At 42.8% G+C, this 17,104-nt stretch overlaps 1 protein-coding gene across 1 annotated transcript; it reads right to left on the reverse strand.

The window, feature by feature from the left end:
• Positions 1–489: 489 nt before the first annotated feature.
• On the reverse strand, positions 490–15,239 carry LOC139465112 (G-protein coupled receptor 54-like). The gene is given in 5 exon segments (XM_071246802.1): positions 490–883; positions 6,876–6,907; positions 8,929–9,161; positions 13,459–13,594; positions 14,907–15,239. Coding segments are annotated over 5 exon segments (1,128 nt in total).
• Between the last annotated feature and the right edge of the window lie 1,865 nt (positions 15,240–17,104).

The following is a 17,104-nucleotide window of genomic DNA, read 5'->3' on the forward strand; positions in this document are numbered from 1 at the left end:
CGCAATTGGGATACGATGACATGCATGAACCAAGTCAGCAAGCCTGACCACCCGATCCCGTAAGTAGCCTCTTACGATAAGCATTGTCACCTTTTACAGCAAACATAGGTTGCGGAAGACCAATTTCATTATAAAACGTCATAAATGCTGTTTCTGAATATGAAAGCTTCCGTAAGTGAAGTAATACATATTAATTTGATATCTTAGTAACGAAGAGTGTTCCACAAAATGGCCAGCGCTATTGCCAGTATGGCATATTTTAAAGAAGGGGAGTGGGTAAATTCGTTGCTAAGGGGCGGAGAGATGGATTTGACGGACAGAATCCCATGACGTAAGATCACGTAAACGATGACTTCTATTCTCTTCACTTACACATGCTTCTATGTCGGCCATGTTGTAAGTTTGTATCCAAGAAATACAGAGTAAATTCAAAGTAACTCTATACCAATCCCATCCATTACAATATTGAAGTACTGTCCATCATGATATTTAGGCTTTGGTGCTCTTTTGGGTGTTTGATCGGCTTCTGAAGGTTTCTGTCATACGGGTATCGTTCATGGCCGAGTGTCCAGCTTCGCTCGCTACCCAGGGTATAATCCGGTTGCGCCTGGTGCATGATGGGAAGGACTTCCGGAACGCACGGCGAAATCCGTCGCCCATGAAGGCATAGACGAAGGGGTTCACGCAGGAGTTGAAGAAGGACAGAGTGTGTGCAATGATCTTGATGTTGTAGAGAACCTGAGTCTTGGGGAAGTGGGGGTGAAAGTGGTAGGCAAGACTGAAGGCGTGGATCGGAAACCAGAGTGAAGCAAACAGAATGACGACGATGGCTACCATCTTGGCAACCTTACGACGACGTCTGTCATGCGTGGTGTTTCCTGCCGTCCCCTCGCTGACCACTGGATGAGGATCCTGCAAGGAAAAGAATAAAAAGGAACTCCCGCTGTCTCGAGGCAGTCACGTGTATGTCTCTCTGCATTGCCAAATAGTCCCTGTTTTGTATTTCCAGATAATGGCCAAGGAATCATGTTGTTCGGTCCACACCATCCTTTAAGTTATGTTTGTTTGTTTGTTTGTTGTTTAATGTCACACTCAGCAATATTCCAGCTATCTGTATATAAACGAGTTTGGACCAGACAATCCAGTGATTTACACTATGGGCGTCGATCTACTCAATTGGGATACAATGACTTGCATCAACCAAGTCAGCGAAACTGTCTACCCGATCCCGTTCGTTGCACAAGCACGGGTTGCTGAAGATCAAGATCAGTTCTAAACCTGATCTTCACGGGTACAGTAAACTGTAAGATATTGTTACTTAGGCATTATGACAAACTTTATTCATATTTCGGAAGATCAACAGGATCTCAACCAGACCTTAAACGTGTATAGTCTGTCACGCTTGGTATAAACACCCCAACAGAGCGTTGGTGCCAAGACCCTTATTGTCAGACAAAGGAGAAAAACACTGATATGTCATTTATTTTTCTAATAATAACAAGTTTCGAAAATGCAAATGTTTTGAAACCAATTTGTTTTTGTCAAAACGATTTCATGATATGTCAGTTATTCGGGATATGGAAGCAGCGTCTAGCAAGCTCTCAAAGGAAATATCCCCCGGAAACCTGACGGAAGTATTTTCGGCTGAGTCAGGAAAACCTTTCATCTTGTTGCAGGTCCCTGTCCCGAAGCCATCTCTTAACCGTAAGATGAAAAACAAATTGATTTGTTTGTTTCTGAATAAATCTCGCTTCAAACGACTTATTATAATATATGTTCCTCTCTTCCTAAAGAGTTGTTTCCGTGACGATACCAGATCCTGTACCCCATCCAGGACAGTTGGGAGGAACCCACACGCTAACCACTGTTTGATTTATGTTCTATTTCAGTGAAACACTGCAATTGAAATCGAACGTGCTATCCTGTCTAACAATACTAGTTAACTCTCGATGCAATTGCGTGGAAGTACGTATTTGTCAAACAACATTATTACTTCCCCCATAAAGGAAGTGTGATACCATAATTGATATTGACAAGAGCTTCCATTGATCCTGGGGGTATAAAAAGCTATTTAGATGGTTCTTTTACTAATGGGCGTTTAATGTAGCGTTCCGCCATTACAGAGATGCTGCCACAAAGGGAGTACTTTGTGTCTGGTTCTGGCTGCAGTTGCTGTATCAGCTTCTTGTATTGACCAGACACTTTGGACAAAGTTCTGCTTTACTCAGCTTATATAGGACACGGTAGTCCTACCGGGATCAGTGTTCGAATTCAGTACTCAAGTGTATTATAAATCTTTAACATTTTGTTTAGTTGTATGCTTTTCCATTCCATGAAAATGATATGTTAATATCAGTGCATGATGGATACAAAAGGGATGATTTTGTATTATTTTTTCTTTGTTCAGGACTTATTTTGTGTTTTTTGGTGAATGCCGCACTCAACAATATGCCAGCTACTCGACGGCAGTTTTCAAATATTTCAATCTGGATCAGACAATCCAGTGATTGACATCATGGGCATTGATGAACAGCATTGGGAAACGATGACGTGAAACCAACCCGGTCACCGAGCCTGATCATTCAATCCATTGATTCCATTTAGTCCTGGGGATAGACATTCTGATATCCAGAACCCCTGATGTTCGGGAAATAATACACATGTCAAACGTATATATCACGCTCTGGCAATATTACACAACAAAACAAAATCTAAATGTTATTCACTTTTTTCTTCTCAATTTTAATCTTATTTTATTTTATCATAACTCAATTCGTTCGGGTACTCCTCTAAACGCCACCAAAACAATATTTCGTTGACTTCGTGAGTGAGTTTCAGGTTTGCACAATGTTTACAAACCACTACTTGTGACAGTGTCTAAAACTTTGCTTGCTAAAACAATATACATAAACTGTCCTCCAGGTGCCTCATAAAACGAATTTAACCTCACCGGAGCCATAAATGCGGATTCCATATAAACCCGAAAGTACCACTACCAGAAAACACACTAAAACGGTCTGTGATGGAAAAGTTCATCGTACCGACTTCACGGGTCCTACATACAATGTTGTTCCGTCACCCGTCGATGGAACGTCTGGTGTGCGGTGTAATGGTGGCACATGTCTTGTTTTAGTGAGGCCGCGTATAACGCGCATTCTTTGTGTGCGAAAGAACTAAATACACCCGACCAAACCTTAGTTTACTTAATCATAAGAACTCTCCTCTAAAAACAATGTCCATTTTACAATTCAGACTGTTTCAGAAGAATGTGTTCCTGAAGCACCACCAATTAGTGTTGATTCCAGGTATTCGCGAAGATGTCAGCGTATCTTGCACCACTGATGGCACGGGTACATTCACATGCAAAGTCAAGCGCTCACTTGCAAGGTTTGTTTGTTTGTTTTTTTGTTTGTTTGTTGTCTTACGCCGCACTCTGCAATATTCCAGCTATATGACGGCGGTCTGTAAATAATCGAGTCTGGACCAGACAATCCAGTGATTGACATCATGAGCATCGATCCACGCAATTGGGATCGATGACAGGCATCAACCAAGTCAGCGAATCTGATCACCCGATCCCGTTAGTCGCCTTTGACCACAAGCCAAGTAATTCAATGAGTTGCATTGATGGCCGGCCGGGAAATAATCGAGCCTAGACCAGACAAACGAATGATTGAGACTGACGTAAATCAACGAAGTCGCCGAGCCCTCGTGCGACAATCATGGGTTGTTGGGGGCCTAGTAATAAAAAGATACACCATCGCGCGGAGGATAGGTTTATAATGAGAACAAATATTATTGAACTGTTGTTTCAGTGTGTGTGTGTGTGTGTGTGTGTGTGTGTGTGTGTGTGTGTGTGTGTGTGTGTGTGTCTGCACTAAGCAATATTCCAGCCTGTAAATAATCCAGTGATCAGTAGTGTGGTCAACGATCCAAGTCGTCTGGGTACGATGACACGCAATCAACCAAGTCACCAAGCACTGGTGAGGTGAGGTGAAATGGGGTTTAACGTCGCGTCCAAGATTATAGTGACGTGCATGTATAATGTACGTGTGTGTGTTTGTGTGGCTGCTTGTACTAGTCCGGACTGATGCCGATTTATAGTGCTAGCTCACTGAGATACCATGCCGCAGTTTAACATGAATACCCCACTCAGTCACAGTAAACCGATTTCGAACCACATCTGTGCACGCATGACGAATTATAAATCCTTGTTTTAGCCCCTTAATATAACAACAAGTACCATCTTTTGACGTCTTTTGGTATGACGCGGTCGGGGATCGAACCCCGGACCTTCCGCTCTCCGCGCGGACGCTCTACCACTAGACCGTCCCAAGCACAGGTTGTTGGAAACCTTTAAACAGGAACCCCCACGGAAGAGTGTGCATGAACGTACTGAAAACTGTAACATATGATGTTAGAATTCCGGGATTAAATTGTTTGGTATACTACTGGCTCATGTCTGAGAAAATATGACAGAAATGACAAGATATTGGTCAAAGCAGAATACGCCATCATCTGTTTACAGAATCGATGCTGATTATGTGTATTCAACATAGTGAATGTATGGTCGAATAGTCCTGTACAAAAGTTCCATTGTCAGCTGGATACTTCTGTTAATACCATGATCTATATGTGAATACTACAGCAGAAACGGCTCTTCGATCGCTCAAGGAGAACCCGCCATTCCATGTACATTGTATATGTCCAATCTATGACCAGCGACACGTGTTTCAATGTAGTTGCATTAACAACAATAGGGGTGATCATGCCACTTAGCGTCTCTAATGTCCATCAAAACTACACATAATTGAAACATAGCTTGCCGAGCTAACATAACTGTGTCAGAAGGCTCTGTGGAGAGTTATAAATCAATATACCCCATCTGTTTGAACACATATACATCGGGAGGGCGGGGGGGGGGGGGGGGGGGGGGGATCCTATGATTGTGGGTTTGAATCCCGGTTCGTCCCGATGGTTTGTCAGCACCATACCCGTGCTCGTGGGTTTCACCGAAGTGGTAAACGTCGGGGACCTGCATCACTTCGGGCTTTCCTCCAACATTAGGCTGACACGCCGCGGTATAACAGGAATACTGTTAAAACGGCGTTAAACCCAACTCACTCACTCACTCACATATACATAGGAAAAGAAGTTTGAATTTATTGCTCGGCTTACGAACCGAGCGTGACAAGAAAGGTATGTGAGTAAACTATTAGGGACCGGTCATGTATGTCATCGGTGGTTAGGGGTGAGGGGTGAGTTTGGGGAGTAGGGATGGTCAGAGAATTTTGTACTGATAATAATGACCTTCCACTGATACTGGTCGTAGTTTTGAAGACATCCCCTAATATGGGCATCATGTTTGTCCTCCACCAGAGACTGGCATGGTTTTTTTTATTTGATGACCTTTCCCTTATTACCTCTGACCCCTCCCGCCCCCTGTTTTAATGACTGGTCCCTAAAGAAGCATTAACTAAACACCGATAAACATCACACGATAGCAGCTGGTTGGAGAAGGAATTGAGAGTAAAGCAAGGCTCCTATTCTGCTAATCACGATGAGGACAGTGGAAGAGTCATATCGATTTCTACCGTAGCGTTACAATACTGATACAATTCCAGCGCTGAGTCCCAACGTGACCTAAATGCAACACGTGTTTTTTCTAGTTTTTGTAACGCTTGACAGAATTTACAAGAAACTCCCATCAAGAAAGTCGCTTCTCTCCTCACATCGTATGTTACGTCTCAGCTAAAAAGCGAGCCACAATATACTTCTTGCATTTCAATTTTCGAAACGAGAGTAATGACGTTTTTTAACATTTGTGTCAGTATCCCTGGTCCCCGGTGGAAGACTAAACTAAGATTATTAACTAAACATGAACTAACCTTGCAATCAACTAAACGTGAAATCCCCTTGCAATCAACTAAACGTGAAATCCCCTTGTAATCAACTAAACATGAACTAACATTGCAATCAACTAAACATGAACTAACCTTGCAATCAACTAAACGTGAAATCCCCTTCCAATCAACTAAACGTGAAATCCCCTTATAATCAACTAAACGTGAAATCCCCTTGTAATCAACTAAACATGAACTAACCTTGCAATCAACTAAACGTGAAATCCCCTTGCAATCAACTAAACGTGAAATCCCCTTGTAATCAACTAAACATGAACTAACCTTGCAATCAACTAAACGTGAAATCCCCTTGTAATCAACTAAACGTGAAACCCCCTTGTAATCAACTAAACATGAACTAACCTTGCAATCAACTAAACGTGAAATCCCCTTGTAATCAACTAAACGTGAAATCCCCTTGTAATCAACTAAACATGAACTAACCTTGCAAACAACTAAACGTGAAATCCCCTTGTAATCAGCTAAACATGAACTAACCTTGTAATCAACTAAACATGAACTAACCTTGTAATCAACTAAACGTGAAATCCCCTTGTAATCCTTTAAACGTGAAATCCCCGTGTAATCAACTAAACGTGAAATCGACTTGTAATCAACTAAACGTGAAATCCCCTTGTAATCAACTAAACATGAACTTACCTTGCAATCAACTAAACGTGAAATCCCCTTGTAATCAACTAAACATGAACTAACCTTGCAATCAACTAAACGTGAAATCCCCTTGTAATCCTTTAAACGTGAAATCCCCTTGTAATCAACTAAACGTGAAATCCCCTTGTAATCAACTAAACGTGAAATCCACTTGTAATCAACTAAACGTGAAATCCCCTTGTCGTCAACTAAATGTCAATCCCCTTGTAATGTAATGAACAATGAAAATGTAATAAGATAAAATGAAATGGATTTGAAACTTAAAGTGAAGTTACCGTTTGATTAGCGTATGTCAACCATGTATATGGGTAACTCTATGAACTATTTCTATTCTACTTCTGTACTACTCTAATTCACTATTTTGTAACTTAGAGATAGATATCCATTTACTACTTGTGAACGCCAGAGGCCAACTAAAATTTAGTAGTTTGCAGAGCATGGGGGTATATGTGCTGCGGTCGCTACACCGAAATACCAAGTGATGCTATCATGTTGGCATATAAGTAGGTCTCCCTCAAACCTATTTGAATATATCCGTCTCTTAGCCGATGCCCTACGAATGAATTGGGGCGGGGTTAGTATGTATGGAACAGCTCCATCTTATCTCAAGGACATGACCCTGAGTACCAGCCAACTAGGAACTTGCGGTCTGGTGACAAACTTCAGCTGGCCACATGGAAACTTAAATCCATGCTACCCAAATCTTTTAAGCAACTGCTGCAAAGAAATTGAATGCTTTCCAATTGCCCTCAGAACATCCCCATCACTTGAATTTTTTTAAGTCAAGATTTGTGTTTGATAACTTAGCCATTTCACTCTTGTTTACATATGTATGTGTGTTGTCAGCGCCATCTTGTTTACACTTATATGTGTGTTGTCAGCGCTTTGAGCCTGGTTTGTTCCGTGGAGGTTATCGCATGATAAGAGTTAATTTTCTTCTTCTTTTTATGATAAGTATTACCTGCTGTCTTGGCTCAGTGTAGGCAATGTAAAATGACGGGCAAAATTTAAAGAAAGCATACACTTGAAAATTGGATTCCACCAAAGAATTTCCAACGTCGAAAACAGTCGCCGAAATACTGCAAACTTAAGGTCCAAAACACTGCCGTGATACATTTACCCAATACATCACAATTTCCAATAACCATTTCTTGTTTGTTTCATTTTAGCCTCCATCAGATATAGGTGTATACTTCCTTTTGCCCGTCAGTGTATGTTAGGCAATAATTTGTTTATGCCTCCTACTCTGAAAAGATATCGAGTGGTGGTATATGCTAACGAATAGGTATGTCTTCCTCTTACTCATGTGGATATACCCGTCTCGTTATCAGATGCCTTAACAGTGTGTGTAGATAGTCTAGTAGAAAAGTAGTGTCTGTTCAAGCATTTATAATGCTCATAGTATCTACTAAATGAATTTAATGTTGCCAAGGCAAAATAGTGTCCTATAGTATCCACTGGCGGCCATATTGGATTTTCGGGAAACAATTATAATGGGCATAACCTTTGAACTAATTAATTTCAAATTAAGGTTCTCCTTTCCCCATAATGTTCACCTGTGTCTTGACCTGCGCCTTGACCTGTGCCTTTACCTGTGCCTTGACCTGCGCCTAAGACATGACACACTGAGAAGGATCGACAGTCAGATCAGATACTCACGTGGTTTAAATCATAGTTATAAGGAACAATTTGTCGAAATGTGTTCTTTACATGCGTCCACTGTAGCCGTCACCTCCTTGTAAAGAATTCGTTACACGCGTGAATGTAATATGACAATATCTTTTTGTAAAGCAGGCAGGTCTTTTGAAAGTTTGTTATAACTATCAGTGTTTTAACCGTGTTCGTTATAACTATTAGTGTTTTAACCGTGTTCGTTATAACAGTTAGTGTTATAACCGTGTTCGTTTTAAGTGGTCTGTGCTTCAATCCTAAAATATCATTCTAACATACATATGGTGATTCAATGAGAGATTTTATGCTGATGACATCATCCATCTGTCACAAGAGTCAAAACTTTAACATAGCACGCACTGACGATACACTCAAAAAGCAAAATTGTGTGTAAAGTCCCTCGGAGCAATATTTCACAACTTGAGACCCAATTTACTCCATTGTTGAAACCTTCGAAGACTAGTATAGCATGCGCGCTGTTTTCCGGTCTCCATTATTTTCGGGGCTAATATGGGATTCGAACCTATGATGAGATAACCGGCATGCCTAAGGGATGCAACTCTGCACAGCGAATATCAACGTATCATACCACTGCGCTATTTGTCCCTGCCTCAATAACAAGAACTGACACCAGAATGATTCAACAATAAATATGGATGAAGGGGGAGGCGTGTTCACTCACGTTGTCTCGCCGACTGGTGACCTTGTTCTTCCAAAGGTGTTTGAGAATGAGGGTGTAGCAGAGGATGATGACGGTGAGGGGGAGGACGTAGGTTGCCATGACAACCGCCACTGTCACACCCCTCTGCCAGCGGGGGTCGGGCCATTCCGCCTTGCAGTAGACGCGGGGGCCGCGGTAGTAGTCGGTGACGACGCGGTAGTAGAGGATGTAGGGAGTGCTGAGCGAAAACGATGCTGGAAATAACAACATGGTTCTATTATAGGACAAAAACAAGGATGAGGGGATGTTTTTATATATTTATAATAGATGCAGGCATGCAGTGCTTAATACGCCAAACATTGACCTAGTACAGGAAATGGCATACCCTTCTCACAGACAGGAGTTCATCAAAACAAAACGCAGTCAGTTGTCAATGAAATAGTACAACGTTCATCTCATGAAGTGAGTGAGTATATTTTTACTCAGCTTCTAGCAATACTCTAGTAATATCACGGCTGGGGACACCAGAATTCGGCCTGAAGACACGTCTACTCGTTAGACAAATGTCCGCTGGAGCTGTAAGATTTACATCGCACTCTCCGATTGGCTACACATTATCAGATACAGTTTGAAATGATAAGGAATTTTCAAAAACAATTCCTCGTTAGCTGTTTCATGGGAACCGCGATCTTGTTGTCCAAAACACCAAGCATTATGTCCTTTTACTGGCACACTTATATAACGTGTAGATTCGTGGCTCCAGGCGGGACATTCTGGATAACGGATGAGGGTAGGAGGTAACCGCTGCTTGAAGCCCAATGTTTGCCCATCACTGTTACCTTACGTTCCTTTCACGCTCCATGATTGTGCTGAGACTCACTCACTCACTCACTCACTCACTCACTCACTCACTCACTCACTCACTCACTCACTCGCTCGCCCGCTCGCCCGCCCGCCCCCTCACTCACTCACAAGCCCACTCACTTACCCACTCACTCACCCACTCACTCTTCCACATGCCCACTCACTCACCCACATGCCCACTCACTCACCCACATGCCCACTCACTCGAGTGATTGGTTGTCTCAGAGCCAGTGTAATGAGACTCACTCACTCACCCACTCGAGTGATTGGTTGTCTCAGAGCCAGTGTAATGAGACTCAACCACTCAGTCACTCACTCACTCACTCGAATGATTTATTGTCTCAGAGCCAGGGTTGGGTATCCATGTCTAACTTTGGCATGGTATCTCAGTGGAATAGCACTATAAAAGCACCAAAATTAGGAACCAGTAGACGTAGCCACACACACACACACACACACACACACACACACACACACACACACACACACACACACACACACACACACACACACACACACCGCATCAATGTTGAACGCCCCGCTACAACCTATTTCACATCGTCACCTATCTTTATCATAAAGATATTCACGAAGTATTTTGAAACGCGTAAAATACACGCATAAAATAGACATGGCGATTGAATGGGCTGCCCGCAGGGCCCCTTAAGGACCAGAGAACAGCCAAGAACTGTCTGAGCGGGGATACACAACAATTTCCACAACGCGGAAGTTGTTCGTACTAATGTGTTTCACTACATGTAAATAAACCCTTGAGCGTAATTTACACGAGATGGTGAATTTATTACAGATAAAGTCCTAACCCCCACCCTTTTTTCCGAAGATTGATTAAGATTATTGAAAGTTGACACACTGCTGGTGAAGAACTACACGATTAGTCAAACCTCGGGGACCCATTATATCTGACAACTTCAGGCGATTTCCGGTGGGTAACCTGATAGATACGTTTAAATCTGTAACAATATATTTTTTACGTTCAATCAGTTTGGACGTCACATTGAATTAGATGAGATGTCACATTTCTGTTTCAAAGAAATATGATAAAAAGAATAAGAAATATACTTTGGGGAATATATGATCTGATAGTGCTAAACGTTTATTAGTTTAGTGTCTGGAGTTGCAGGCCCACGAATCTCTGGATATTATAAGAACACTTGCTTGTCCCTCGCTCCTCGTACATAACTTGTGTCTCTCTTTATGCCATCTCTTTGTATACCATTGCGACCCGTGAAGATCCGGGGTAGAATAGGTCCTCAGCAACCCATGCTTGCCGTAAAAGGCGACTGTGCTTGTCGTAAGAGGCGATTAACGGGATCGGGTGGTCAGGCTCGCTGACTTGGTTGATGCATGTCATCGTATCCCAATTGCGTGGAAAGATGCTCATGATGTCAATCACTGGATTGTCTGGTCCAGACTCGATTATTTACAGACACCCGTCACATAGCTGGACTATTGCTGAGTGCGGCGTTAAAAAACAAAACAAATTATACCATTGTGGCATTATTGTCTACTTGGTACAAGACATTGGTATTTTACGGCCGATTCAGTGGCGTGAGTCGTTTGTAACGTTTCAAGTAGCATGGTTTGGTATAACGCTCATTGAACAGAATGTCAGTTATTGACGGCGTGTCAGCTTCTCAGAAACAAAGCCAGAAGTTTTGATGTTCTTAGACGCGAACCGCTTTGGTGAAGCCCACGAGCACGGACATGGTGCTGACAAACCTAGAAATATTATATAGGCGAAGGAGTCCTCCACATTCACGATTCATAAGTCCGTATGCGTCTACAAATAAGACATGTAACATTTCAGGAGAAACTGATTTTTTGTCGATTGGTTATTGTCCATTAGTTTTTGTATCAATACGTCTAGATACATTTCCTAAAACTATCACGTGGTATTCTTCTATCAGAAACGTTTTCTAATCGCTCAACATGTGTACTGCCTGAGGGGTTCTTGTACAACACGGTCACTACCCAACAGTCAGCACTGGAGATGCGACCGGGATTCAACCCACGCTTGCCGTAAAAAGCGAACATGCTTGTCGTAAGAGGCGACTAACGGGATCGGGTGGTCAGACTCGCTGAATTTGTTGATGCATGTCATCGTATCCCAGTTGCGGTTCGATGTTCATGATCCCAGTCTGGATTGTCTGGCCCAGATTCGATTATTTACAGACCCCCGTCATATACCTTGAATATTGCTGTGTGCGGAGTTAAACAGCAAACAAACAAAAAAAACATCTCCGAGGGGTGGCTCAAGGTTCTGAGCCTAACTCTGTGATGAATTGTGTCAATTAAGTTGGTTGTGATTTCAGAAGTTGTCTATGAACCTGTGGCGATTTGGTGCCAGTCATCATTAATCAGTTGGCCGATCCCTGAGAAGTGATTATAAAGGTGTGTCAATAGGTACTGAAGTAAATTTATAGATTGCTGTAGAATGTCCATTGCTGTCACTGTCAGTCTAGACAAGGATCGAATCGATAGTTTGGGTCGCATCTTTTCATTTTCTCGACTAGGATGGGTCGTAGCGAGGATATTTCATCACAGGCATGCAGTCAAACAGTCTGACTTTTCAAGATTAAAGCGTCTTAATTATCATGGTTGACCCCAGAATATGGACGAACAATTCTGTAAGCGTTTCCCTTACTTCAAGAATACAGTCTCGTGAAATATGTATTAACGTCAAAATATGCCGTTCCTACGCTTATGAACGACATTAAACATTTTTGCCGATTTACTTCTACGCAACTATTCATTGCGTTAATGCTTAATTTCATGAAGAATTTTTTTCTGTACGCTTCATTGCAATGCAATGTTAGAAATTTGTCAAGAATTTGAAGACGTGTTGACAGCATCCTTGCACGAATTCTGCATTCCGATCGGACATTCTTCGTTCCAGAAACTTAAATAAATTATGCTTCCCGGTTCGACACCGCTACAACAGCGGCAAATATTATGATCAGTACTCGGTGTCTCGAGTGAGTAAGTGAGTATGATTTTACGCCGCGTTTAGCAATATTCCAGCAATATAACGGCGGGGGACACCAGAAATGGGCTTCACACATTGTACCCATGTCGGGAATCGAACGCGGGTCTTCGGCGTGACCAGCGAACGCTTTAACCACTAGGCTACCCGACCGCCCCTCTGTGTCTCGAACGACAACACTTGAATAATATGAGAGTCGCTACAAGAAACATGCGACGTTACTTTAAAAAAAAGAACCAGAGGAAAAACCACTCTCCGAAACAGATTGGGCGACAAGGGCCAAGTAGCCCTGGAACCTATACGAATGAATCTCTGAAAATCTGTGATGATACAAGTTGTTCGCGAAAAGGGTAGGCATGGCCCGCTCTACCGGGTGCACCGCCCACTCGCAAAATGTGCATGAAAAATGTTGCCCGAAACCGCGCAGCAGAACTCCTGCCATGCGTCGGCGGCCTTTAAATGGAGTAGTGAATCCAGTGACACCATGTCCTGCGTATTTACTGATTTTCCAGAAACTAGAAACGAAATGTTAATTTTGAATTACGTCTGCTGTGTGCAAATGAAGAGATTCTGCTGCTTATGAGAAAGGAAAACGTTCAAGACACACATACATGTTCGTTTGGCAACACACAAAGCAGTCTGAAAATGTCTTGACCTAATATATGTGTTGATATGCTACCTACCTAGCCAGATTCCAATGTTGATGAAGATGGGCACTTTCGGCGTCCTTGACCGGATGGATCGGATAGGATGGACAATGGCGAAGTAGCGGTCTATGGTCATTGCGGTCAGTGTCAGACACGTGGCTAGTAGGTTCACCTGGAGGTCATGTCAAGGACAGTGTTAGAGGGACAGTGTAACGGTTTCCTGTATTAAGTGATGAGATACCATTTTTATCTGAAAATATTAAATTGACATTTCACTCAAAGAAATTATAACACTTGACACTTTGAACCGAAACACTTTCAGTCTGCTTCAAAGATGTTCTTCTTTATCATACTATTAAACTGCTGGGGACATGAAAGTATACACCCATGTTTGATGGTGACTAAAATGCACCAAACAAGAAATGGTGATATTTCATACCGGCATCAGAGTTGTGTTTGCAGGGCTTCGGCGACTGTTTTTAGCCAGGCCGCGTTTCGATAAGTTTGTAATGTGTTTGTCAAATCCAATTTTCAAATTCAATGAGGAACTGACCTCACGTATAACATGTATTGCTTTACTAACGGTATATCTGGTAACTAACGAGATTTGTTTTAACGAGGTCCAAGTGTAGGCTCAACTCACGTGTATTATGTATTGTGTGACAAACGAGATTTGTATTAACGAGATTAAAATTTAGCGCTCAACTCACGTATATCATTTGTATTTGTGACAACGGGATTTGTATTAAGGAAGTTCAAGTGTTTCATGTATTGAGTGACTAACGAGATGTGTATCAAAAGGTTCTGGTGTAGCGCTCAACTCACGTATATCATGTATTTGTGACTACGGGATTTGTATTAAAGAAGTTCTAGTCTAGGCTCAACTCACGTGTTTCATGTATTGTGTGACAAACGAGATTTGTATTAACGAGATTAAAATGTAGCGCCCAACTCACGTATATCATTTGGATTTGTGACTACGGGATTTGTATTAAAAAAGTTCAAGTGTAACCTCAACGCATGTGGATCATGTATTGTGTGACTAACGAGATTTGTATTAACGAGGTTCAAGTGTAGGCTCAACTTACATGCTTCATGTATTGTGTGACTAACGAGATTTGTATTAACGAGGTTCAAGTGTAGGTTCTACTCACGTGTATCATGTATTGTGTGACTAACGAGATTTGTATTAATGAGGTTCAAGTGTTGGTTCTATTCACGTGTATCACGTATTGTTTCACTGACAAAATGTGTATTAACGAGGTTCAAGTGTAGGTTCTACTCACGTGTATCATGTATTGTGTGACTAACGAGATTTGTATTAATGAGGTTCAAGTGTTGGTTCTATTCACGTGTATCACGTATTGTTTCACTGACAAAATGTGTATGAACGAGGTTCGAGTGCAGGTTCTACTCACGTGTATCACGTATTGTTTCACTGACAAAATGTGTATGAACGAGGTTCGAGTGCAGGTTCTACTCACATGTATCATGTATTGTGTCAGCTTGCACACATCGTTCCCGTACAGCCAGTCCAAAGATCCGTACATCGAGGTGGTGAGGGAAACCACGATCGTCATAAACGCAAAGTCAGCAATCGCGAGGTTGATAACAAAATAACTTGTCGCCGATCTGTCGCCATGGCAACACATGACATATATGACGATCAGGTTCCCAAGGGACCCGACGGCGATGATGATACCCCAGATGACGGTGATGAGCATGACATGGAGGGCGGTGACCATAGAGGAGTCTTCGATGACGGTCACGTTGACGGCGGAGACGGACACGTTAACGGTGATGTCGTACGAAGACATCGTGGTTGGGGACAAAGACACTGGAGTCGTCTCCATACTGTTACTGAAATATAGAAACACAAGTGAGTGTGTGAGTGAGTTGGGTTTAGCGACGCTTTGCACAGTATTCCAGTTAAATGAAGGTGTGCCAGCTTCAAGTGGGAGGAAAGCTCGAAGTGATGCAGGTCTCAGACGTTAACCACTTCGGTGAAACCCACGAGCACGGATATGGTGCTGACAAACCTAGAAACATAATCAGGGGGAACCGGGATTCTGAATCACGATCATAGGTTCCTGGTGTGTCCAAGGGAAGCAACACAAGTACCAGTGGTAATTCGCCACGTCATTAATGGAGTTAATTAGTTGTGTGAGTATATGTTGATCGTAGCTTCGGATTCTATTTTCGCTTCAAAGTGATCCTGTATTTGACAGAGGTGGTTGTGAAGGTGAAACGAGGTTTAGCGTCGGTTTTAAGATTATTGCAGTGCAACGTGTGTGTGTCACATGGATACCCCACCCAGACACAGTATACTGACTCCAAGCCGACCAGTGTTTTATCCCCTTAATTCCGACAGCCAGACAGGGTAACAAATACCATCTTTTAACACCACCGGATATCGAAACACAGACCTTCCGCTCTCCGGCCGGACGCCCCTTCCACTGGACCACGGAGGCGGTCAGTTAGGCTGTGCAGTCTTGTGATCCCGCAGAGGACACAATGCAATGAAAAGTAATGGTACCATTTATAGTTCATACACATAGGTGAGTAAATATACATTGTAATTTTCAGAACTGGGATACGGGTAGAAAAGGGGAACGTCTTGCCCTGTCGTCTAAGGTGCAGTATTCACGGCGCACTGTTGTGTTCCCTACTGGTGCACCAGAAACATATGATCGTGAGGTGAGGTGAGATGATATATGATCGTGGTTCGAAACCAAGTTTCGAAATCATTATTAGTTCAAGGTGTGCCCGAAGCACTGCGTACTCATGGGTCGCAAGCAAGGTGAGGTGAAATGGGTTTAACGTCGCGTCCAAGATTATTGCACTAATATAGAGATGTGCATGTACGTGTGTGTGGCTGCTTGTACTAGTCCGGACTGATGCCGATTTATACCATGCCGCAGTTCAACATGAATACTGACTCCGAGCCGACCAGTCCTTGTTTTAGCCCCTTAATGCCGAGCGCCAGCCGGGGTAACAATATGTACCATCTTTTACGTCTTTTGGTATGACGCGGCCGGGGATCGAACCCCGGACCTTCCATTCTCCGGGCGAACGCTCTACCAGTGGACCACGGAGGCGGTCGGTTGCAAGAAAGAGGGAGTTGTCTTTGACATGAGTCACCTCGGGCTTTCTTCCAGCGTCAGGTCAGGCCAACACGCTGTGACATAACTGAAGCACTTTCTAAGCGGCGTTAAACACAACCTCACTTTCTCGCTTCCAAACATAGCTAAACTGTCAATCTGAAATAGAGTTCATATTGTAACAAAAGAAACATAACTTCATACCGTTTTCCGATGCTGGTATTCCTGGCAAGGTAGTGTGTCACAGCAGGATGCCGGTATTACTGGCAAGGTAGTGTGTCACCGCAGGAGGCAGGTATTACTGGCAAGGAAGATGTCACAGCAGGATGCCGGTATTACTGGCAAGGAAGATGTCACAGCAGGATGCTGGTATATCTGGCAAAGTAGATGTCACCGCAGGATGCCGGTATTACTGGCAAAGTAGATGTCACCGCAGGATGCAGGTATTACTGGCAAGGTAGATGTCACAGCAGGATGCAGGTATTACTGGCAAGGTAGTGTGTCACAGCAGGATGCCGGTATTACTGGCAAGGTAGATGTCAAAGCAGGATGTCGGTATTACTGGCAAGGTAGATGTCACA

This window comes from Haliotis cracherodii, unplaced genomic scaffold, assembly GCF_022045235.1.
Source record: "Haliotis cracherodii isolate W230 unplaced genomic scaffold, xgHalCrac1.p SCAF_17, whole genome shotgun sequence".
NCBI lineage: Eukaryota > Metazoa > Mollusca > Gastropoda > Lepetellida > Haliotidae > Haliotis > Haliotis cracherodii.